The 25,343-nt window shown below is 46.2% G+C and overlaps 3 protein-coding genes across 6 annotated transcripts in view; 2 read left to right on the forward strand and 1 right to left on the reverse strand.

Moving 5' to 3' along the window:
* Positions 1-3,665, forward strand: part of LOC109462172 — a 42,005-nt gene extending 38,340 nt beyond the window's left edge. For all 3 annotated transcript variants that reach the window (XM_019758671.1, XM_019758670.1, XM_019758669.1), the window contains 3 exons: positions 410-683; positions 1,024-1,115; positions 2,346-3,665. In XM_019758671.1, the coding sequence (XP_019614230.1) occupies positions 410-683; positions 1,024-1,115; positions 2,346-2,833 (854 nt within the window). In that variant the 3' untranslated portion in view covers positions 2,834-3,665. The remainder of the gene's footprint in view (positions 1-409; positions 684-1,023; positions 1,116-2,345) is intronic.
* Positions 3,666-3,676: 11 nt separating this feature from the next.
* LOC109462147 (neuroblast differentiation-associated protein AHNAK-like) lies at positions 3,677-14,170 on the forward strand. The gene is given in 11 exon segments (XM_019758640.1): positions 3,677-4,079; positions 4,111-4,460; positions 4,463-4,522; positions 4,524-5,220; positions 5,223-6,155; positions 6,158-9,178; positions 9,490-9,605; positions 10,048-10,147; positions 10,426-10,574; positions 11,160-11,291; positions 11,596-14,170. Coding segments are annotated over 11 exon segments (7,149 nt in total). The 3' UTR covers positions 12,784-14,170.
* Positions 13,663-21,644, reverse strand: LOC109462170 (angio-associated migratory cell protein-like). Of its 2 annotated transcripts, XM_019758666.1 has the most exons (12): positions 21,451-21,644; positions 20,715-20,843; positions 20,332-20,451; positions 19,793-19,932; positions 19,082-19,226; positions 18,597-18,680; positions 18,000-18,115; positions 17,454-17,536; positions 17,153-17,243; positions 16,597-16,751; positions 15,275-15,394; positions 13,663-15,023 (listed from the first exon to the last, which is right to left on the reverse strand). In XM_019758666.1, the coding sequence occupies exons 1-11, from the start codon at positions 21,557-21,559 to the stop codon at positions 15,319-15,321; spliced, it is 1,248 nt and encodes a 415-aa protein (XP_019614225.1). In that variant the 5' UTR covers positions 21,560-21,644; the 3' UTR covers positions 13,663-15,023; positions 15,275-15,318. The 2 variants fall into 2 exon arrangements, with proteins under 2 accessions (XP_019614225.1, XP_019614224.1); XM_019758665.1 differs by having other exon boundaries at positions 13,663-15,394.
* Positions 21,645-25,343: the final 3,699 nt, after the last annotated feature.

Raw genomic sequence — 25,343 nt, forward strand, 5'->3', positions numbered from 1 at the left:
TGATTAAAAGTGGCGATGTCCTAACTGCGAGAGTGGTTTATATGTTTTATGCTTGTCGAGTGTTAATGAAGCCAGAAAAGCAAGACGTTGCAGAATTCTACTGTGTCACTGCAAAAAAATCAAGAGACAAGACACAGTGGAACGAATGAAGGAGTTTTCTCCAAGCCTAAATGTAGTATGTATGTTGGTTTAACAGGTGATGAAGATGACATTATCCTGCTGTTGGAGAGGCAGTGCCTGAATGTGTGTTGTATGTTGTTCTAACAGGTGATGAAGATGACATTATCCTGCTGTTGGAGAGGCAGTGCCTGAATGTGTGTTGTGTGTTGGTTTAACAGGCAATGAAGATGACATTATCCTGCTGTTGGACAGGCAGTGCCTGAATGTGTGTTGTATGTTGTTCTAACAGGTGATGAAGATGACATTATCCTGCTGTTGGAGAGGCAGTGCGTCGGGGCGAGTCTGGACCACCTGGTGCCGGAGGACCTGTCCCGTCCCGACGTCACCCTGCGTGTGCCCAAAGGCCAGCGCCGCCCGAAGCACGTGGGGCGCCCCTCCTCCCTGCACATCACCCCTGGCTACCTCTCCACACCCGTGGGGGAGGGCGAGGGTCTGGAGGGGGCGGTCGGAGAGGACCGATCCGCCTCCCTGCCTCCGAGCACTAAACAAGGGCTGAAGGAAAGGTGAGTGAGTTTAAGGGACTAAAGGGCATCCCAATAAACTGAACTAAAACTGAATTTGAGTGACTGTCTTTTAACGTTGGATTCATTAAAATTAGCGCTTTGGTAGAGTAGTCCACCCCGTGTCTTGTTTTGCATATTGCGTAATCGTCAAGATTTCTTTCGGTCATCTACAGGAGAAGCTTCAATCACAGTGTTCAGGGTAAATATGATCACATGAAAGACGAGAACACAATGACTCACTTACTGATAACTGAAAATAACATTGATCTTTCACTGCTTAGAGATTGTTTAATTGCTGTCCATGTGGACTTGTTTCTCACGGCCTCTCATTTTGGCACAGGTTTCTTGGCAAAAGAAAAAGAAAAATCCCGTGGTGGTTAGTCTGGCTGGTCAGGAAACGACGAAAGGCAGCCAAGAAGGGCAAAGCGGAAGGTAGGTGATATCTGCTTTCTCATCACACGGCCTTAGCGACGATGCTGAGCTGCGGAGATAAAACTTTCTACGATGATGCCACAAAAATGTGTAGTGCATAATTTCGGGCCTTAATCTTTCCATTTGAAGCGAAGGAACGCTCATTTCCAATGGTGTCAATGGACTAATTATCTACCTGCTGGTATCTGCTGGTAATTTGTCTGTACAGACGACAAGCTAGTATAGTAGAGATGATATTTTGTTGGCTCTAAACTGTTGACAACTTGTGCCCTATTTGCCAAGTTAAGACCTAGGTACAGGCTGCAAACTTTGTAACTGCGAATAATCCTACCTTGTAAACTGCTATAATAACTGCAGCATAACAACATGCTCTTGTCGCATAATGCTACCCTTTAATTGGCTTGGCTTGGCTTCTCACGCTTCTTCTGGTACTTACATATCTTTTGCTTTCATCCCGTAAAACCACCAACAACCTTAAGACCATTGGCTTTAAATCATTGTGTTTAGCATCTATCTTCATTATTAGTGGATACATGTACATTATGGTGTTCAGTGTTTATCAAAGTGTCATCGGTTGCGCGTACGATTCGATGCCATCTACGAAATTATTCCTGATTATCACATTGTCCATATCGTGAAATTTAAAGAAAATGCGCCCGTCTACAACTTGGTCATGATGTCACAAAGTCTACATTTGTTGTCTGGCACCAGAAAGGTGATCTTTGCTGCATGCTTTCTCATTGAAGTTCCTTCAAAAACACCAGTTTCAAAAAGACTGCGAAGGTCGATGTAACGATATCTTAGATTTGAATATATATATATATATTCAATACAAAATCATTTCGAAAGTGAGCAGCAGCAAATTTCGCCTAACATTGGTGCCTTTGCACAAAAAAACTATTTTAAATCATTGTGTGTAGCATTGGGCCTGTACAATTGAACTGGTTGATCCAAATTTAACAGAGACGTGCACGAATGACACCCAGTATTAAGTCATGAGCGTTAATAACAGCAGACTGCCATGGCATTCCGACCTGTGGCCTGTCCCAGGTACGTCATCTCAACCTCCCACCATTTTCCTGTCCTCTCTGCTCACCTCCGAGGCACACTAACGCCGGACCCTCGTTTGCTGCTTCCAAACCACGCCCCTGTAACCAACTAGTGGCCGCTTTTACCTTAGAGGTGTAGACTGTCACAAGATTGTATGTAAGCCCTGTTAATTTTCACCAGGCGAAGAGGAAGAGCCAAAAGTCCAGGGGTCAACGTCCCCGGTCTTCTATCCAGAGGGTTCAGGGAAAGCCCGGTTAGCGACCCCGGAACAATTCGAGCACCCCGATGGAACACCACATGCAGAAGCGAAAATCAAGGCAAAGGTAGAAGCGCCCGATCTCCACATAGCAGCCGGTGTAGAGCCCACAAAGATTCCGCTAAGCAAAGGTAGGTCTTTAGACACTACATTATCTCCAGGAAAAGTATCTCCCGAGCTGCCGCCTCTAGACCGGATGGTATCTGCACCAACAGGCAAGGCTGACATTGAACTCTCGCCGCTCAAGAGATCTCACGAGACCCCGGATCTCGCGGGGCTGTGGCTGGGGACATCCAGGTTCAGCCGCCGAGCGACGACGCCATTAGAAAAGATGCTGCAAAACTTCAGACCGACCTACCTGACGATGAGGAAATTCAGCAAGTCGAAGCGCCTGACACAAATATGGGACTGAAGATTGGCTTTCCACAGATTCACATCAAAGGCCCGAGATTTAGCTTTGGTACAAAGAAGCCAAAAGCGGAAGCCAAAGCTAAAGCAAAGGCAGAAGCAACGCCTTTGGAATTAGACGTAAGAGGGCCTACTGTTGAAGGTGAACTTCCTAGAGCAAAGGGCGACGTAGAAGTAGATGGGGAAATGCCTGACGACCGCCCCACATGGCAAATATCTGGTCCTAAAATACAAATGCCAAAATTACGGGTTAAAGGGAAGGGCAAAGCAGAAGGCAAAATTAAACCACGCCCACCAAGTCTGGAGTTTCCTGATAGGCCAATTCCATACGCCGACGGAGAAATGGAAGTTGACCTACCCGAAACTGATGACTTGACACCTCCAGAAGTTCCACAAATCCAGGGTGGGGTGGTGGTGGAAGGAGACATCAGACCGCCTGCTATTAGAGGCGAAGTAGACGGAACTCTGCCGGAAATCGACGGAGAGGGACGAGTCGTAGTTCAACCCCAAGAGTAGAAGGGCCTGACGTCCGGCCTGAGGATGTACACATAGAAGGTAAACCATGGCAGCTTCCCGACTTCGACTTGAAAGGTCCGAAAATTCGAATGCCGGAGGTGCGACTGAAGGGCCCACAGATTAAAAGACCAAGAGTCGAAGGAGAGGTTGACACACCGGAAGGCAGACTACCCGGGCCGGAAGCTGAGGTACAAGTCCGACCACCTGGCGCTGAGGGACCTGGCGTTTCTGGGGACGTAGAAGGCCCAGATGTGGAGGGAAAAGTCAAGCCCCCAAAGGGGGGCCTTTCTGGGAACCTCCTGAATTCGGGCTAAAAGGACCCAAAATAAAAATGCCAGAGATCCACATTAAAGGACCAAAGCTAAAGGGTAAAGGCCCAAAGGTAGAGGGTGAACTTGGACCACCTGACGCGGATGTAGAACCACCGAAAGGCCGGCTACCACCTGCTGAAGCGGAGGTGGAAGTCAGACCGCCCGGCCCGGACGGTACCATCTCAGGCGATCTGGACGGACCTGAAGTGAAAGGCAGGACACCAAAGGGACAATGGGACCTACCGGAATTCGATCTGAAAGGTCCAAAGATAAAGATGCCAGAAATGCACATCAAAGGACCAAAAGTAAAGGGAAAATTGCCTAAAGGCGAGGCAGAAGGCCCTGAATTAGAAGGCGACCTGCCAACGGGCGAGGCAGCAGGCCCTGACGTTGAACCACCATCAGGTGACGTTGACATCGAAGGTAAGAAACCAAAAGGCCGGTTTTAAACTAGCCCGATTGGAACTGAAGGNGAAGGGCCCGAAATTCAAGGGCAAGAAGCCAAAGGTTTCCGGAGAAGTCGATGTGGAGGGCCCAGAATTCGAAGGCGACCTTCCGTCTGGTAAAGTCGAAGGTCCTGACGTAGATGTTGATGTTCCCAAGGGAGAGATCGAAGGCGAACTTCCATCTGGAAAGATCAAGGGCAAGGGTGACCGTAAGTCCTGGGGTCTGCCCGACATTGACATCAAGGGTCCCAAGGTAAAATTCCCCTCGCTGTCCCGCAAGAAGGGCAAAGGCAAAATCGAAGGAGAGATCGAGGGCGACCTCGAAGGACCTGACGTTGAACCTCCTTCGGGTAAAGTGGAATTGAGGGTCCGTCTGGAGACCTAGACATCAAAGGCAAGAAGCCGAAGGGCGGATTCGAAACTGCCCGACTGGGAACTGAAAGGTCCCAAAGTCAAACTACCAGACTGGGAGCTGAAGGGTCCCAAGGTAAAAGGTAAAAGACCAACCGTAGAAGGTGAAATCGATGCCGAATTGGAAGGCCCAGAAGTGGAAATACCAGGTGCAGAGGCAGAGGTCGAACTTCCAGAAGGGGAGATTCAGCCACCAGAAGGTGGCAAGCGGTCGTCATGGCAGTTGCCAGAATTCCACCTGAAAGGTCCTAAGGTCAAAATGCCTGAAATCGACATCAAGGGCCCCAAATTCAAAGGACGAAAACCAAAGGCAGGAGGAGAACTAGATGTCGATATTGAGGGACCGGAGATCGAAGGCCCCGAAGTCGAGGGAGAGCTACCATCTGGCAAAATTGAACTTCCCGAGGGCAAAGTGGAAGGTGAAGTAACACCACCCGGTGTCGAAGGTGACCTGAAGGTCAAAGGCGACCGTAAGTCTTGGGGATTACCTGAGTTCCATCTGAAGGGTCCGAAAATCAAGATGCCCAAATTCAAAGGCAAGAAACCCAAGGTAGAAGGCGAACTAGAAGGTCCTGAAATCGAGGGCGAACTACCATCTGGTAAGATCGAAGGGCCTGAAGTGGAACCACCATCCGGCGAAGTTGACATCGACGGCAAGAAGCCAAAGGGCGGTTTCGAGTTGCCCGACTGGGAACTGAAAGGTCCGAAATCAAGTTGCCTGACTGGGACTTGAAGGCTCCAAAGTTTAAGGGCAAGGGACCGAAAGTTGAAGGTGAGCTGGAGGCAGACTTCGAAGGTCCTGAAATCGAAGGAGAGATTCCACGGGGCAAAGTGGACATCGAAGGCCCCGAGGTGGAAGTGCCTTCAGGTAAAGTTGACATCGATGTAGAAGGTCCCGAGGGCGAGCTCGACATCGACGGCAAGAAGCCCAAGGGAGGTTTCAAACTGCCTGATTGGGAGCTAAAGGGACCCAAGGTCAAGCTACCTGACTGGGAGCTAAAGAAACCGACGGTCGAGGGAGAAATTGACCTGGAAGGTCCCGAGGGAGAACTGCCGCCCGCCGAGGGTGAGGTTGAGATCAGACCACCTGGCGTTGAAGGTCCGGACGGGAAAATATCTGGTGAAATTGAAGGTCCCGAAGGCAAAGTCAAAGGACCGTCCTGGGAACTTCCGGACTGGGAACTGAAAGGACCGAAAATCAAGATGCCCGAAATCCATCTGAAGGGCCCGAAATTCAAGGGCAAGAAGCCAAAGGTTTCCGGAGAAGTCGATGTGGATGGCCCAGAATTCGAAGGCGACCTTCCGTCTGGTAAAGTCGAAGGTCCTGACGTAGATGTTGATGTTCCCAAGGGAGAGATCGAAGGCGAACTTCCATCTGGAAAGATCAAGGGCAAGGGTGACCGTAAGTCCTGGGGTCTGCCCGACATTGACATCAAGGGTCCCAAGGTAAAATTCCCCTCGCTGTCCCGCAAGAAGGGCAAAGGCAAAATCGAAGGAGAGATCGAGGGCGACCTCGAAGGACCTGACGTTGAACCTCCTTCGGGTAAAGTGGAAATTGAGGGTCCGTCTGGAGACCTAGACATCAAAGGCAAGAAGCCGAAGGGTGGATTCAAACTGCCCGACTGGGAACTGAAAGGTCCAAAGTCAAACTACCAGACTGGGAGCTGAAGGGTCCCAAGGTAAAAGGTAAAAGACCAACCGTAGAAGGTGAAATCGATGCCGAATTGGAAGGCCCAGAAGTGGAAATACCAGGTGCAGAGGCAGAGGTCGAACTTCCAGAAGGGGAGATTCAGCCACCAGAAGGTGGCAAGCGGTCGTCATGGCAGTTGCCAGAATTCCACCTGAAAGGTCCTAAGGTCAAAATGCCTGAAATCGACATCAAGGGCCCCAAATTCAAAGGACGAAAACCAAAGGCAGGAGGAGAACTAGATGTCGATATTGAGGGACCGGAGATCGAAGGCCCCGAAGTCGAGGGAGAGCTACCATCTGGCAAAATCGAACTTCCCGAGGGCAAAGTGGAAGGTGAAGTAACACCACCCGGTGTCGAAGGTGACCTGAAGGTCAAAGGCGACCGTAAGTCTTGGGAATTACCTGAGTTCCATCTGAAGGGTCCGAAAATCAAGATGCCCAAATTCAAAGGCAAGAAACCCAAGGTAGAAGGCGAACTAGAAGGTCCTGAAATCGAGGGCGAACTACCATCTGGTAAGATCGAAGGGCCTGAAGTGGAACCACCATCCGGCGAAGTTGACATCGACGGCAAGAAGCCAAAGGGCGGTTTCGAGTTGCCCGACTGGGAACTGAAAGGTCCGAAAATCAAGTTGCCTGACTGGGACTTGAAGGCTCCAAAGTTTAAGGGCAAGGGACCGAAAGTTGAAGGTGAGCTGGAGGCAGACTTCGAAGGTCCTGAAATCGAAGGAGAGATTCCACGGGGCAAAGTGGACATCGAAGGCCCCGAGGTGGAAGTGCCTTCAGGTAAAGTTGACATCGATGTAGAAGGTCCCGAGGGCGAGCTCGACATCGACGGCAAGAAGCCCAAGGGAGGTTTCAAACTTCCTGACTGGGAGTTAAAGGGACCCAAATTGTCTTTACCTGATTGGGACTTAACTGGAAAGAAGCCCAAAGTTGAGGGACAGGTAGAGGTTGAAGGAGAGTTACCTCACGGAGACATTCCATCTGCTGAAATAGAAGTCCAAGGACCAGAAGTTACACCTGGCGATGTGAAAGTTCAGGTGGAAGGTGACTTACCTGAGGCAGATTTAAAGGGCACAGGTGATCGAAAGTCATGGCAACTTCCAGAGTTCGACTTTAAGGGTCCGAAAGTAAAATTCCCATCGCTACCTCGCAAGAAGGGGAAAGTTAAAGCTAAGGCTGACCTCCCATCAGGTGAAGCAGATATCTCAGGGCCTGATGTGCCGTCCGGAGAACTAGAGGTCAAAGGTGATCTTCCTGAAGCCGACATCAAAGGTAAAGGAGACCGCAGGTCCTGGCAGCTCCCGGATGTTGAGCTGAAAGGCCCTAAGATAAAGTTTCCCTCCCTGCCGAGGAAGAAAGGAAAGATTGAAGGCGAGGCGGAAGTTGAAATCCCGTCAGGTGAGGTCCCGACAGTGAAGCCCGTCCTGCCGCCACCGGAAGCGGAAGTGAAGCTTCCAACCGGAGGAGCGGATATATCTGATAAGGAGAAGAGATCGTCATGGAGGGTTCCCGAGTTCGACCTGGGAAGCCCGCACATCGAAATGACAGAATATCACGTAAAAGTACCGAAAATCACATGGAAATCGCCTAAAGCTGCAGGTCACATTGATGTCGAAGGTCAGGTACCCAAAGGTGACGTCTCCTTCGAAGGACCAAAGGTCGAAGGTGACATCAGACCGCCTGAGGTCGGAGGTGACGTCAAGGTTACTGGACCGGATGCAGACCTTAGAGGAAAGGGGAAAGGCCCCTCTTTCGGCTTTGAACTTCCTGAATTCGAACTTAAAGGTCCCCAAATCGAAATGCCAAAACTTGATATCGCAAGACCAAGGGTAGAAGGTAAAGCAGATGTCGACCTGGAAGGCCCCACAGTAGACGTGGAGCTGCCGACCGTCCCCTCGGCTGAAGCGGACGTTTCTGTAGAAGGCGAGGCGGAGGTTAAACCTCTCGACATCCAGCTTCCCAAGTTCCTGTTACAAAGTGACGAAGTCCCTTCAGCTGACGTACCATCAGGAAAGGTCGAGGTCAAGGGCGAGGTGGACCAGCCCGAGGGTGAGTGGAGTCTGCCTGGACTTGACTTCAAGGGCCCCGGCATCACCATGCCGGACATTGAACTAAAAGGACCTAAACTGGGATTCGGAGAGGCCGGTGTTCAGGGCGAGGTGAAAGGGCCTTCAGTGGAAGGCAAAGCTGCAGACATCCAAGTAGAAGCCCCTTCCGTAGATGTAGACATTCCAAAGGTGCAAGCGGAGCTGGAAGAAATAGAAGCAAAAGTGAGACAAATCAAAGCTGACGCAGGTCAAGTAGAACTAGAAGGCCCCAAGGTAGAAGTAGGAGGAGACAAGAAGAGAAGAAGTTTAGAACTTAAGATGCCATCTGTAAAAATGCCAAGCTTTAAGGTTAAGGGCAAAGGAAAGACTCCCAAAGCTGCCGTGGAGGTCGAGCCACCTGATGTAGAACTCAAGGGTGGGGCCGAAGCGGAGTTGCCAGCTGAGGAGAAAAGAGCGTCGCTAAAACGCCGTAGCTTAGAGATCAAGATGCCGTCCGTCAAGATGCCTTCCTTCAAGGCGAAGGCAGCGGCACCAGAAGCCTCCGTGGACATCACGCCACCAGAGGCAGAAGTCGATTCCAAAGTAGAAGTACCAAAAGAAGACAAGAGATCGTCCCTAAAGAGACTTAGTTTAGAGATTAAGATGCCCTCTATTTCGATGCCCAAATTTTCAGCCAAGGGCAAAACAGAAGTTGAAGTGCAACCACCTGAACTTGACGTGAGCGGACCGGAAGTGGAGATACAACCTCCAAGTGTAGAAGGTGAACTTGAGGCGGAGGCTGCCCCACCGCCACTGCCCGAGAAAAAGAAGAAGAAGAAAAAGAAGCAGAAGCAAAAGAAGCCACCACTTCCGGCCAAGGAGAAAGAGAAGGAGAAGCGAAAGTCTTTGGACGATCGCTTCCGGTCCATGTGGGGAAAAATGACAGGTGGGTGTGAAAAAAAGCGCTATTGTCATCACGAGTATTCCGACAGCTACTGATATTGTATCTATTGTATATTTAGGGGGAGAAGCCCATTTTAATAAGACGATATGAAGTATGGTACAGGAAAGCCCCTTCGAATCGCTTGGTACTGTCCAGATTAGACTAGTACAAAAAAAATTCCCTCGCTCTTTTCGCAAAGTACACATCGCATCTTAATGTCCCGTCCTGAGGAATTCCTTTGATTGCCCTTATGTACGTGGATATACGCAGTTAATATTGCTAATGCCTATATGTCCTTATTCCTGACTCGTCAGGTGGGGGCACGGCAGAAGTGGAGTTACCAACAGTGGAGATGCCGACCTTCGCCATGGACTTCGGAGCGGGCGCGCCCATGCCTGAGGGGGAACTGACTCCCGAGGCAGAGGAAAAGGTACACAAGTACACAAAATAACAAAACCACAGCATGTCCAGGACAAAAGGTACAAAAACCAAACGTTCTGCTGCAGTGGCAAGGAAAGCCGCGATACTTGCATAGTTTGCCTCCCTAATACCTACCCACATACCATATGGACCTTCTAAGTTATTCTGATCACAAATATGTGCACATCACACACACACACACACACACACACACACACACACACACACACACACACACACACACACACACACACACACACTCTCTCTCTCTCTCTCTTTCTATCTATCTATCTATCTACCTATGTTTCAGTATGTTCATTTAAGGGCCACCCAGGAATCTAAAAAGTCAACGAAAAACAATAGCTATAGATTAGCTAAGTTTAAAGACGCCATGTAAGTTCAAAAATCAATCCGTTATATAATATTGTAATGTGTCACATTGCTGTTCGTAGAAACTGGAGCCGCCGTCCCTGGAGGAAGTCCGGAGGATCGACATCCCCAAACTCACGCCGAGGTCCGAGCGGAAACTGGAGGCTGGCGTTCAGCTGAGAGGTCAGTAAACTTTCACAAATAAAACTGCACCTACGCGGTTTAATAGATATCATTCTGTGGCAATTAAAGCATGTGCCTGTACATGTCGTCTACTTTATGTATTGTGTGAGATTCCTCCTGTGTGGAGGAACTCGCTTATGTCCTCTTCCACAATGGATTGGAGGTTTAACTACTGTCAGAGCTACCTATAATGTGACGTTGATTGTACTAACTTGCATAGCACCCAGTCTAAGACCAAAATACATAATAGCTCATCCATTTTCCCGTGTTCTCCGCAGAGCCTAAGGTGGAGCCGTCCTCCAGCCGTGACAGCGCGAGTTCCGTGGAGGAGCTGCGGCGGGAGGACCTGCCCCAGCCCATCGCCGTGGTGGAGAGCGTCATCACCATCGAGCTCACGGAGGACGACATCGCCAAGGGAGAGGACCAGGTAAGACAGACCCCAAGTCCTTTTCCGCAGCCGCACTACTTCAATGACATGTTGTAGTCGCGCCCTCGTGTGATAGACACTTTTATTGCAGGTAAGAGTTTGGGCGTTGCTGAAAGTAAGGATACAAGTCACTGATGACAGAATTAAGTTCTACTTATGAGGTTTGGTTCGTTTAAGGTAATGTTTAGATACGTCCTTACAGTTTAGGGCCCGGCAGGGATCGTCCTACGATCGTCCGTAAACTGGGGAAATTTCTGGAATAGTGGTACATGTGTGACTGCAAAATTCATTACGGAAAGGCTGTCTTAGATCCTTCTTGGTGGTTGTTTCTGTCACAGTCTACTTGAACATTCTACTGCATCCAAATCGTACAACGAACTGCGCCGTAATGTAGACGTTGACTGCAATGTGTGCCCAATAGTAAAGTTTGTCCCGTGTTTCCAGGTGCGAGAGAAGATCGCCGCGTCTATCCAGGACGCCCAGATGAAGACGATTTCTGTTCGCAAACAGTTCATATCATATGGTCTTATCAAATTGTACATGTATATGACCGCGCCGTAACGAAGACATTGACTGTATTTCCAGGTGCGAGAGAAGATCGCCGCGTCCATCCAGGATGCGCAGATGAAGGCGATGCGGGAGCTGCTGCCCCACGCCGAGGCGCACGCCAAGGTCCAGAAACCCGCCGCGGTCGTCGAGCTGGGAGACCAAGTCCAGGTCTGTCCGCAGTTCATAACATGGTCCAGCTTTCCACTCACGCAGTATACATTGATTTCTTGTTATTGTTTTTGAGCTAACATGCGGCAAACGCTGTTTACCTCTCCATTGGACATTGATAACGAGTGTGAAATCATTAGGTTTTCTTTTTAGAATCGTTACGTTTGGTAGTACTGTGGCGTACTCCCCTATCATCAACAAGTGCAATTTTATTTGTATTGTTCACATCGCTTATTTTGAGTTGAGCATTTCTCTGTTATTTTAATCATTCTTTATTCGTTGTTCTCTTTTTCTGTCGTCCTAGGTGTCCAAGCTAACCCCGGGTGAGAAGAAGGTGAAGATCAAGTCCAAGCTTCCATCATTTAAGTCCAAGATTCCTCTCCTAAGATCATCTAAGAAAGCTAAGGCGGCTGGAGCGGAGGCTGCGGCCGAAGCCGCTGCCCCTAAAGCGGAGGTGAAGCGAGAGTTGTTCCCGGGGGAGGAGGAGGAGAGCTGGGCGCCCGTGTACGGTCAGCAGTTCCACTTCGAGACGCAGGAGACCATCACTATAGAGGGCGACGCCGAGTTCTCCACAACATCACCCGCCAAGAAGGAGATCAAGAAACGGCACTCCTGGAAACTCAAGTCTAGTAAGAAGAAGGAAGGCGATACCGAGGAGGGGGCCGAACCTGTCACCTGGTCGGAGGCCATGGGGCGGGCTGAGTACGCCGAACTTTTAGATGTATTCCCGAGAAGTGTGGTGGTCGAGATCGAGCCAGAATCCGCCACACAAGAAGCTGCAGTGGAAGCAGAGTCGGCAGAGGGCGCTGCTGCGGAGCAGGTTGAGGTTAAGAAAAGGTCTAAAATATTCTCCCTGACGAGCAAGAAAAGCCGAAAGACGGAGCAGAGGAAGTCGTTAGAGGAAGTGGAGTCGTCACACAGACCATTCCGAGAGCTGGAGGAAGGCCGCGCGCTACAGATGACGTTCGGCCCTCCGCCCACGACAGAAGCGAAGGAAGAGAAGAAGAAGAAAAAGAAGAAGGGAAAAGACGAGAAAGAGCTGGAAGAAACCGGCGAGGTACCGCTCCAGGCAGAAGCAGCAGCAGCAGAAGAACAGTTCCTGGTCACGCGCAGTGCGCCCTCATCGCCACTGATCGACCGGCAAGCCGACCTTCGGGAAGCCAAGGCGGAAGGACAGCTCTCCTTCACGCCTCCCCGCGGCAAGAGACCGACCTCCGAGGAGAGGCCGCCCAGGAACCTGGGCCTGAAGCCGCTCAAGCCCGCCCGCAGGTCTCGATCCCTGCCCCCTACCACACAGAGATCGGCACCAGGCAGGGGAAGGGGTCGCGGCCGAGGCGGAGTGCGGCCAGGCCCGAGGCAGGCTCGGCCTAGAGGGCGCGGCAGGGGGATGCCCAGGCCCGGCCCGGGACAACCTCTACAGCAACAACAACAACAACAGCAGAGACCGCCGCAACAGCAACCCCCGCAGGGCGGACCCTTACACTACTTGTAGTATATGCTGGACAAGGTCAAGTGCACCGGATGTTCCAGCCGGAAGTACGTCAGCAGAGAACAGAGCACCGACCATCTTCCGGACAAACCCGCTTAGCGGGAACTCACGAACCGTACAACTAAGAACTAGGAAATGGTTAATATATATTACAGGTAGTAAATCTTACGAGATGATTCTGAACTAGACAATTTCTGATTCAAACGGGACAGAGGACTTAGTCTCCTTGCGGTTTCAATTGGTACTGCAGGAATCCAGATGGCAATGGCATCTTAATTTACGGGCCTCCAAGCACGTGCAATTCACGTGATGTTACTGAACATTTCATTGTAAAATACCGTAAACACGTAAATATATATCGACGTGTGGTTCTTGAACTTTTAATGTAAACATGGGTAAGATACCTCTATTGTCTCTTCTATTGTAACTCTTACTAAATTAAGGCTATGTTTCAGTTTTTACTTTAGACGAGTTCACTTTTAACGTGCACAACTTGATTTGTTGTAAATACTATTATTGCTACCTGGCTTCTATTTCTTCCCGACACTGAACATTGGTGCCTTCCTTCACTGGTATGTTTTCTCTCCCCTCCAAGCTGTTCTGAACGGACTGAATATGATTCATTTTATCTTGTATGCACCACTGTACAGGATTGATTGGCCTTCCGTATTAAGAAAGGCGGAGTTTCTGATGTACACATGTATATGAGTTCAGTAGCAATCCTGAATATGAACGGCTTATGGAAAGTACGTACTTTATTACACGTAGAGGCTTCGACTGAGAAGTTTTGATTCCGCTTGTGCCTTTGTGTAGAAGGTGGGAGTGAAGCGCCACGAATTTCGCCCGAACGCCGCTGTAATCTCAGGTTCTTTACGTTCTCACAACTAGGAAGTCTCAAAAATCAGCACATCACGATTGTGACTGATTCTGAAATAGGAAAGAAAGTATCTGCAGTACTGCAGGATTTCGAAAATTGGAATAACTCGAGGCAGCAAAGAATTAATAATGCTTCAGCCAAAAAAATCGCACTGGTAGTGAAGTCGACACGGTGTACATTTTGCCTAGCGGACTGATACCCACCGCTCTAGACGAAGAAAACTAGGAAAACCCGTCACAAAAAGTCAAGCAAAGACCTAAACAACAAACTGGCTGTCTGCCTGCATATGTTGAGAGCTTGTTGATGTATACTACGGTGTACGGCAAGCGGCGACAGTGGTGTGTGATGTAAGATAAGATGGAATTAAGCGCAAGTAGAGAAGTTACGCGACAAATGTGTTATCTGTATGATAGTTAAGAGTGACTAAGTAGTAGTCTTGGGTTGTCTTTCAGCGCCGACGCTGCGAACTGAGGTTTTCTAGAGAGAGCTTTACTTTTATTTTTGCATGAATGCTTAAAAATGAACAAACACTAACAGGGTCAACAAGGGTCACTGTAGAACACCGCCATGTCCTACATGTCCACAACTAATGTTTGAAACTTCTGCTTATGGGAAGGCATACGGAAGTGATGTACTATATTTGGGTTATGATACTTGTAGGCAGTAACAGAGCCTGGGGATAAAATATAAGACGCGGATAATGAGAACTGTAATGCGTTAGACCCTGGCACATGTAGAACATCTCATGAACTGTTACTGACCTTCAATAAACATGGACGTGCTGGCTCTTGATTAGAACTGTGTCCTGTCTTCATTGTGTACACTATACTTGCTACAATAAAGAACTACATTGTATATACAAGAACTTTTGAATGCTAATTGGGGGAAAAGGAAAATAACAGAAAACTAGTGTCTTTGATCCTTGGCACGACGATTCATTTTAATGGTTTGCTCTTGTATACATAGTTATGATAAAAGCTGTCTGGCACAGTTCCCTTTATAAGAGAGACCACCTTTTGTTTACAATTATTGGTAGGCAATGATCAGCAAATCATTGATATGCATATGCAAGTCATTGGTAGGCAAAATACCCATCACCTACATTTTGCCTACCACTCAGCCGGCCATCTCGTCAAATTGATAGCTCATATATCTGGCCCCAGGGAATGTACACATGTCAACAGGATTTCATCTTCGTCAAGATTCAATGTGTTGGGAGTTGCTCCAGTGGCCAAAACTTTACCCATAGGGTAACAGACTGGTGCCCACCTGTGTGTCAGGGACCCCTGTAGCATTAGGGTTTAATATTGGATACTGCTACACTACTAGTGAGAGCATCCAGGATAGACCTGATCATCAGGAGTACCTATTATATTGAAACATAAGAAAATCAACTTATGGAAAATGTAAGAAATTAATCAGTAACGTGATATCATTCTAACATCAAGTAAAAACAGAACATTTGGTCACAAAATAAAATCTTATTCAAGGTCTATAAGGTTATTTAGTCATTAAGTCATTCAGACTTGTACTGGGGTGAATTCTTAAAAAATACATGCAACCGCCCCTCTTCTTTGGGGTGGATTGATCCGTGATAAAATTGAACTTATGTAACACCTAATGCTGTGGCATGTTCCACTGTGTGACAGGGGTGTCCAGGGTTACCGCTCCGGTTTCTGCAGATTGAAAACTCGAGCCGTGTTGTCTCCTGATGATGTCAGGACAATGTTCCCATCCCTGCAGGCAAAGAGTCACAAAGGGTTCAGGGTTTAAAACAAACAAACAAACAAACAACAAACAGTCCAATGACTCATAGAAATGCTAACAAATAATACATCTACTTGTACATTCAATATGACTCTTGACTGGATTTCAATGGTGTAAACAGTATGGAATTCCAATTTGCAAATCTCTATCTACTGCAAAATCAGGCACTCTACACCAATTGAAACATGAACAGAAGTACTAGTAACAATGAACTGATCCTGTAGCCCATCCACAACCTTAGCTGAAATAGACAAGTGAGAAACATTCAATAGATACATAGATAGAAAAGCACATATGCCCAGAGGCTGCCACTTTCTGATAGGCTAGTCTGATTTTTGACTGACAGCCAGAATCAGACCACACCCCACCTGCTGACAGCCATGTCGAGTATCTCCTCTGCATGTCCTGTAAGCTGCTGTACGGTGGAGCCGGTCCGGCTGTCCCATATTCTGGTCACCCCGTCCAGACAGCTACATACATACATACATACATACATACATACATACATACATACATACATCCTAACCACCAGACAGCTACATACATATATACATACATCCTAACCCCCAGACAGCTACATACATACATACATACATACATACATACATACAACCAGACAGCTACATACATACATACATACATACATACATACATACATACATCCTAACCACCAGACAGCTACATACATACATACATACATACATACATACATCCTAACCCCCAGACAGCTACATACATACATACATACATACATAAATCCTAACCACCAGACAGCTACATACATACATACATACATACATCCTAACCCCCAGACAGCTACATACATATATACATACATCCTAACCCCCAGACAGCTACATACATACATACATACATACATACATACAGTACATACATACATACATCCTAACCACCAGACAGCTACATACATACATACATACATACATACATACATCCTAACCACCAGACAGCTACATACATACATACATACATACATACATACATACATCCTAACCACCAGACAGCTACAAAAGTACATACATACATACATACATACATACATCCTAACCACCAGACAGCTACATACATACATACATACATACATACATCCTAACCACCAGACAGCTACATACATACATACATACATACATCCTAACCCCCAGACTCCCCACCTGCTGACGGCCATGTCGAGTATCTCCTCTGCATGTCCTGTAAGCTGTTGTACGGTTGCGCCGGTCCGGCTGTCCCATATTCTGGTCACCCCGTCCAGACAGCTGGTGTACAGCAGGTAACCCGACTCCACCCACTGCAGACGGACTATTCCACCCTACAGGGGTTCAGGGGAAACACGTGAGGCTTGTACATTCATGACATTTGTACTTCTGAGTTTAAGGGACTACAGACAGATTTGAATATATCTTTTATCTCCCATATAGCAAAAATAGGTAAATTATATAAAAGACTGCATTGTTATTCGAAAAAATGGCAACACTCATGATTATAACACTATATCAAAAACTCATGCCAGCCCGTATTGTTTTGGTAATTAGGATGTTAAGTTTAGTCAATACCACATTTTTTGTACAATGTTCAATATTTGTAATACATTGTATACTGTACAATCATTGTGCAATAAAGACAGCACACAAGAAAAGCAAAATTCACACAGATCACATTGATACAATGCTGAATATAAACATAAACATGAATTTTAGAACATTTACTCACAGGATGGCTGCACTTATGTCTCTGTACCCCAGTCGGGATGTCCCAAACTCCCAGGGTGCCGTTCAGCGAGCCCACTGCTGCCAGGGGTTGGCTAAAGGTCATAGGTCAAGGAAATGTTAGCAAGAAGGAATTTCCAAAAGGTCTAAACAATACTCATTTATTTAAACATACACAATTCCACACAGATTCTGTTCTTGTGCTAAAGAGAGGAATAGCACAGCAAATACATACAAGTTGGAACAGAATACATGTACATTCAGAGGGCCAGTTATGAAATGCAAAAGCACTAAGATATGATCACCTCCTACTGAGTCCTACAGCCTCCACAGAGTTGGTGTCCTCGTCACTGCCTGTCTCTGGGCCGGCTGTATAACCTGACACACACTGTAAGAGAAACATGAAAGTTCATCTGTGTTGGTAGTTACATTTTTATACAGACAGTCATACAGTTTATATCAAATTACATGTTTAAAGTTTAAACTTTAGATTCAACACCATAAAGTTCTCTCACCTACATGTAGGGTTTTGACCAGTCACTCTGGTCTTCCTCAGACTCAGCTGACTGACCCAGTGACCGAAAGAAGCCACATGACAAGCCTCACTGGGTTAGTCTACTGAGGAAGACCAGAGTGACTGGTCAAAAGTTCTAGGTGAGAGAAGTTTATTGTGTTGGATCTATAGTTTTAACTTCAAACATGTAATTTGATATAGACTGTATGACTGTATATATGAGCTAACACAATTAAATACAATATTGTGTACATCTGAGTACAACTGTGAACGTCTAGTCCTTTTTGTCTAGCCCTTTTTGGTACGACTTGTGGTGAGATGTTAGTTAATTTCCTACCTTCCCAGCAGCTGAGTTCCAGATCCGTGCCGTCCCGTCCGTCGCCCCCGACATCACCAGCACGTTGTCATGGTGACAGTCCAGACAGGTCACTGCCCCCGCATGACCCTGGTGACCTTTGGAAGAAAAAATTTGGATGACATGAAAAACAAGATACATTTTTGCCTTGATTCACGCTCCCTTTCTTGATAACCACAGCGGAAGCTAACACTTTTAAAGGTAGGCCTTTCTATCCAACATGTACTACAAACATGTACATGGTATTGATGATTCTCATTTTTATATGTTGCAGTTGGGTCCTTTTATAATGTACAAGGAGAGTGACAGATTGCACTTAATATTTACAGCTCTCGGTGGCAAATGCGCTGATGTTGACACATTGGTGCACCAAATCCATAGTTTTGGACAGATAAGCTGAAGAGGCTCAGTGGGCGTCATTCCACCGTACACCGAGGGAAGTTGTGTAAAGTGCCATTCCCAAGGGCACAATGTATTGGTTCCAAGCCCAACACTCTAACCGTGCACACTTTTGCACCCTTTTGAATAATCCTAAAATCCCTTGTTATACAATTACTCTTTTGGTAAAAAAATTCTGACCTGAGAAGGTGTGAAGTGCCGCGCCCTGCTTCAGGTCCCACACCTTGACTGCTCCGTCCTCGTATCCCACAGACAGACGCTTACCTGTGGGGAACCACCTGTTAGTCAATGGACTCTTCCAAAGTACTACAGTATGTAATGTGTGATGTGCAAAGTGGATTGTACCACTGTGCTGTGTGTTGTGTATCAAAATGCATGTTTTTCTGTGCTATTCAAGCACTTGTACTACTAAACAATTGAAATGAAAGCTCCAATTGAAAGCAAGTGTTTTACAAGAAGCTGTACAGGAACAAAATTTGACTACAGTAGGACAAAGCTTACATACCTGGAAAGGTCACAAGAACCTATATCTTTTCACTTACTAGTATTCTTTTTCCTCAAACAACCAATTTAGAAACCAACCATCCAAACAAACCAGTGATGGTGAGAACATTCTCAAATTCTAACATGTAAAAGCTTCAAGTTCAAGGTAGAACATTACTCACCATCTGGCATGACCTTGCCTGCCGTGCTCTGACACCCGTGACCTTGAAACGTCTTACAGTCTCCGCTGGGAACCTTCCACATCCAGACATCCCCGTCCACCGTCCCTGCCAACAGGACCGGAGCCGCCATGTGCCAGTCTAACCACTGGGGGGCAAAGGTCATAAGTCATGTGTCAATACAGCCACTGGGAGGGCAAAGGTCATAAGTCAATCTACCTTGAGTACCTCCTCTACAGTTACTGTTAACTTGGCTATCTAAAACTACTGTAAGAAACTTTGATGTCTTTTTGTATGTACCATAAAATCACTTACTACAAAGGGACAATGTCAATTCTCAGTCATAGCTGGAAACAAGGGGGACACTTTGGACCCACTACTGACATCACTAGCCTATGTAACCCAAGCTCCGGGGGGCTCCCTACATAGTCTGCCACCCGGGGGCTATGACATCACATACTCTAACTGGTTTGTAAAGTCACCAGTTATTGTGGGTTCTTCTTCCTGAAGAAGGTTCAATGGTCTAAAACAAGATTTTTTTTCAGTTTCGTTTTGTTGGATTTGAACTGCTGATTCTCAGCAAGTGTCTGAAGCGGAATGTTTTGTAACTGAGATTGATTTTATTTTCTACTACATAATTCTCTATCTAGATGTCTAGCCTTCATTGACAAAGCTATATCACTAATCAGAATAACTGTAGAGATTTCTGCTCACCTCCAAGTCGGAGACCTCGAACTCCCAGACCTGTTCTCGGCTGTTGACGTCCCAGGCCTTCACCAGCCCGCCCATGTCACCCGTGGCAACCAGCGCCGAGTTGTGGCTGAAGCACGCACACGTCACCGAGTCCTTGTGACCTGGGGTCAAACAGGGAGTTTGCTCTTGGAAAATTGTCTTGTATAACGAGATTTAAGATGTAATGATTGAAATCTCACAGTGTAAGTGTTTACAAATAACAAAATACATGTAACACTGAGGCTAAAAAGCATTCAACTCACACTCACTCACTAACTCACTCACTGTCCTGGCTTCAAAGCATTCAACTAGAAATACTTAATAGCACTTAATTCTGCTATTGCTTGGTATACTGATATATAAACATAGAAAAACTATACTGTGAAACCACGAAATGTAGTGTCTTTTCAATTTTTCTCTTTTCATGCTTATAGAACTAGAAGTCCTATTGAAAGTGTCTCTTTCATGATCTCCATCTTTCTCTTGCAGTCCTTTATTTCTTCCCTCCCTCCCCAACTCACCCCCACATTCCATCAGGACCTCTCCATCCGCCAGTCTCCACACGTAAGCCTTGTCATCCTCCCCTCCCGTCACTGCCAGGGACTCAGTGGTACGGTCCAGCCCTATGCAGAACACTGAGCCTGCAGGGGACATGGGCAGAACCATTGTGAACATCGGGGGGAGAAATGTTCACCTCATAATTCACCAATGACTAGCAATAAGGAAACTATAAAGGAAAGCCTGGTTGGGGGTGTAGTGATTACGAATTATGCAAAATTTTCACTGCCGATTACGAATTACGTTAAATTCTCAGACCTGACAACGTACAATTACGCTAATATATGTTTGTTATCAAAATACAGATTTTTTTTTCCACTATTAAAAGTGAAGAAGTAACTCTGACCTATGTGTTTACTGAAGACCACATCAGCATCATCTGTCATCATCTCCATGTCCCCCTCAGCACCCTCGTCACCTTGGTTACTATCACCATGGTTACCGAGGTCTATCTCATCCATCTCGTCTGCAAGAGCTGAGGAATACAGAACGTTTCTATGTCAACAGATTAGCTGAGGAAAGCTGGATACTGGGCCAGCATGTAATCTCAAATTGCAAAAAACAGAGCCTAGGGATCTCTCACACTTGGCATTGAGGTTTAAAAGTCTCTAGATACATTGTCAAGACAACATGGATAAACATGACTGCAATTCTGAATAATTCATAATTTGATAATTCATAATTTGATAGAAATTGAAACACCTTCTTTCATAAATGATACAGGACAACAACATCAAGTTGTCTTGATGGCTGAATCAAACTTACATTGAGATACCATTAAACACACATAATAATAACACAGCATGATTTAGAAAACGATCACAAAACACGTCCAAAAATGTTCTATGTATATACAGATACTAGTATGTATATATAGTCTTTTCTGGGATAGGATAGCCTTTCAAAAGTTCACTCAAAGCTACACATAATTACCTTGACAGCGAAAATTGTCTTATTGTGCCCCTTTTCTCCTTTATTTGCTTTAATCAGTGACAATGTGCAGGTATTCGTACAAAATCTTACACTACAGTCTGTCACAAAAAATACTGTCGCCCCCCTCCCCCTTCGATCCTCACACTTACCGTCGTCTGCTTCTGGTCCTTCGAGTTCTATCACCTCTTCAATGTCACCTTCATCGAACCCAGCGTCATCGCTGTCCGTGTCTCCCCCAACCGGGCCAGGATCGCCCATTTTTCACCTCAAAACGCCTGAAAATTGAGAAAAACAGACGAGAAAATCACCCAACCCACGTTCTTTCCTCGCTAAAGGTCAGAGGTCAATGGTGCAGGTACATCTGCTTGCAGTTCAGATATAAATCGCTAGAGGCCACTAATGCACGGTGTTACTGTGTACATGCAGTAGTGGTAACATAGCATAGCGTTGGGACATTGCAGCGGTTTGACTTCATTGCGACCCATATTCTGCCTGAAATCGTTCTTTAACTATACTTGGATTTTGCGAAATTCTAAACAAATTGTTGGAAGAGCGTCAGTATGCATAGTTTGAGCAAAATGCCCGAAAAATGGCCCCCCTCCCCACCTGTCCTGACAACAACACGGCTGATAGTGATACACAAGGCCATTTATAATATCCTTGTGCAAAAGTAAAAAAGAACTGTCGAATTGACAGTCCTAATATTAACTTTATAGCTTGCATTACTATCACTGAAACATACAAACAATCAAAGATCACCTACATCGGCTGCATTTGATGATAAAGTGGCGAGAAGCAGCTCTGAGCTCCCCGGGATGTTTACGGCACTGAGCGTGTTGTCCTCCCGCCCAGGCTCTTGTCGTGAGTCAGTGAAATTTTACGGGGTTGGTTTCATAAACCTGCTGGAAATATAGGGTGTAATAAAGTTCTATCCTAAGCAGGACTGATAAAGGACTAAAAATTAGAACACCCAAAGCCATAATTAATAGGCTTGAGTCTTCAAGCCATCGGGAGCAGCCCGGTGTCTCTACGGCGCTGGGAGTGTTGCCCTCCCGCCCAGGCTATTACCGAACGCCGATGGAATTTTACGGGGTTGGTTTCATAGTCCGGCTGGAAATATGGGCTGTCAGAAAAGGCCTATGTTTAGTAGAACTGGTAAAGGACTAAAAGGCAGAACACCATAAGCCATAATTACCAGGCTTAAGACTGCAAACAACGAGCAACAACCGTACGGGAGGGGAGGGGGGACGTTACGGGACTTGGCGGGGCGAATCCATCACTGGTCCCGAGGACTTGGTCCCTCTAATGCGGTGACGTTTTGGCCGTGTATTTTTATCAAAGGCGTCCATTAAAAGCTGGACATTCACACAGAATATGTCTGTTATATTGTCATCATAAATTCAGTGTCTGTCTACCGGCTGTATTCTCGAATATTTAAAGGATAGACTGGGCAAAAGTCGGCTAAACACCGGGAGCTCCCCGGTATCTCTACGGCGCTGGGAGTGTTACCCTCCCGCCCAGGCTCTTACCGTACGCCGGTGAAATTTTTACGGGGTTGGTTTCATAAACCTGCTGGAAATATATTCTATAAGAAAATTCCTATGCTTAGTAGGGCTAGTAAAGGACTAAAAATTATATATATGGCATCGAAAGATAAAGACTGAGCAATGAGCAACGACCACGGGAGGGGAGGGGGGACGCTACGGGACTTTGCGCGGGCGAATCTGTCACTGGTCCCGAGGACTTGGTCCCTCTAACGCGGTGAAGTTTTGGCCGTGTATTTTATCAAAGGCGTCCACAAAACGCCGATCATTCACACAGAATATGTCTGTTATATTGTCATCATAAATTCAGTGTCTGCCTTTTGGTTGTATCCTCAAGAATTTAAAGCCTAGACTGGGCAAAACTTGGCTAAGCCTGGTAACCATTAGCCTGGTATCCAGTCTGATTCGTGGTCGGCGCCGCAAGAGCTCTGGCCCGCCCGCCTCACATAAGCGTCCCGGTGTGTATTTCACGAGAGATTAATTAGCCCTCCACGAACAGGAGAAAGCTTTAATCTTCCGCCTCTCGACAGCCCCCCCCCCCAATTCTGACAATAGGCTGTGCTCTTTAGCCTAATTAAGCACATTCATTAAAAAGTAATGATTGGGAATTGTAGATTGTGTGCAGGATAGCTAGAAAAGTCCAAAAAGTCGGATCAGAAATGTTCTTTTTCACGTTAGGAGAAAGCTTTAATCTTCCGCCTCTCGTGACCGCCCCCCCCCCATTCTTGTACATGTATATGATTGTATATGATATATCTGGCATATGCATGTTAACAATCATAAAGTTTCCTAAAATGTTACCCTTCGGAAAAGCTCCCATTTCTCCACATAATCATGAGGTTTAATCAAACCTTCTTGACACATTGCAAATGCCCCATTGTAATCCTATCGCATATGATCATAATTTACGTAATTTATAAAATACTCCCAAAAATATTTGTCAAAAAAAATTATGTTTCCGTGCTTTGTAATGTAATAGAGGGGCAGCGAGTAGGCAAAAATCAGGACACGGCATTGAATTTCAGATATTGCCCCTCCCCCGCACGTGAAATGGTACAGTCCGCCTGTGGTGACCGCCTCTCGTGCCCGCCTCTCGTGCCCTACTCCAATACTCGCGTCACCCCTTACTCTTTTATTCTGCAAGCCTTATGATGTCATTGAAGTTTTTTTTTCTTTTTTTGTATTCAACAAATTCTTTTTATTATACCTTATCATGACATTGAAGTTTTTTTTCTTCTTTTTTGTATTCAACAAATTCTTTTTATTCTGCAAGCCTTATCATGTCATTGTAAGTTTTTCTTTTTGTATTCAAAAATTCTTTTTATTATACCTTATCATGACATTGAAGTTTTTTTTCTTCTTTTTTGTATTCAACAAATTCTTTTTATTCTGCAAGCCTTATCATGTCATTGAAGTTTTTTTCTTCTTTTTTGTATGTACATGTACTTTTTATAAGTCAACTAACTATTTCAAGCAACTGCTTCAACTAAACTAAACTTTTGTAGTTAACTAAACTGCTTGCTGCACTCCTCACACCTTTAAGGTTTTTACCAGTGTGAGTTTTTATGTGTCTCTTCAGATTATCCAGCCGACTAAACTGCTTGCTGCAGTCCTCACATCTGTAGGGTTTCTCACCAGTGTGAGTTTTTATGTGTCTCTCCAGATTAACCAGCTGACTAAACTGCTTGCTGCACTCCTCACATCTGTAGGGTTTCTCACCAGTGTGAGTTTTTATGTGTTTCTCCAGATTAACCAGCTGACTAAACTGCCTGCTGCACTCCTCACATCTGTAGGGTTTCTCACCAGTGTGAGTTTTAATGTGAGACTTCAGAGTACCCAGCTGACTGAACTGCTTGCTGCACTCCTCACACTTGTAGGGTTTCTCCCCTGTGTGAGTCCGCATGTGTTTCTTCAGATTATCCAGCAGACTGAACTGCTTGCTGCACTCCTCACATCTGTAGGGTTTCTCACCGGTGTGAGTTTTTATGTGTCCCTCCAGACTAACCAGCTGACTAAACTGCTTGCTGCACTCCTCACATCTGTAGGGTTTCTCACCAGTGTGAGTCCGCATGTGAGTCTTCAGATGACCCAGCTGAATAAACTGCTTGCTGCACTCCTCACACCTGTAGGGTTTCTCCATGTTGCGAAGAATCTGCAGAGACAAATGAAGCATCATTAAAAACCCAAAAGACGACAGACTTACATTTTTTACATTGACTGATTGAGCCCCTATTGTAAGTTGGTGGCATTTTTATACCTGTAATTTTGAATTTTAATCCGAATAACTTGCATGTAGGAATGAGTTCCAGAAACCTTAACATAAAATTGCCACAAAATTTCCGGAAAAGGATTTTCAATAATAACGTATTCTTGGGTTTCAGTCACGTGACCCGACCTTAGCGACGGGTGTTATCCGCCATTTTGGTGTACCTACAACCCCGCGTAGCCTATGCGCTATGTACATGGTTCATTGTTTTGTAGCTGGTTGCGGGTCAAAA

Source organism: Branchiostoma belcheri, unplaced genomic scaffold (genome assembly GCF_001625305.1).
Source record: "Branchiostoma belcheri isolate BF01 breed outbred unplaced genomic scaffold, Haploidv18h27 scaffold113, whole genome shotgun sequence".
NCBI lineage: Eukaryota > Metazoa > Chordata > Leptocardii > Amphioxiformes > Branchiostomatidae > Branchiostoma > Branchiostoma belcheri.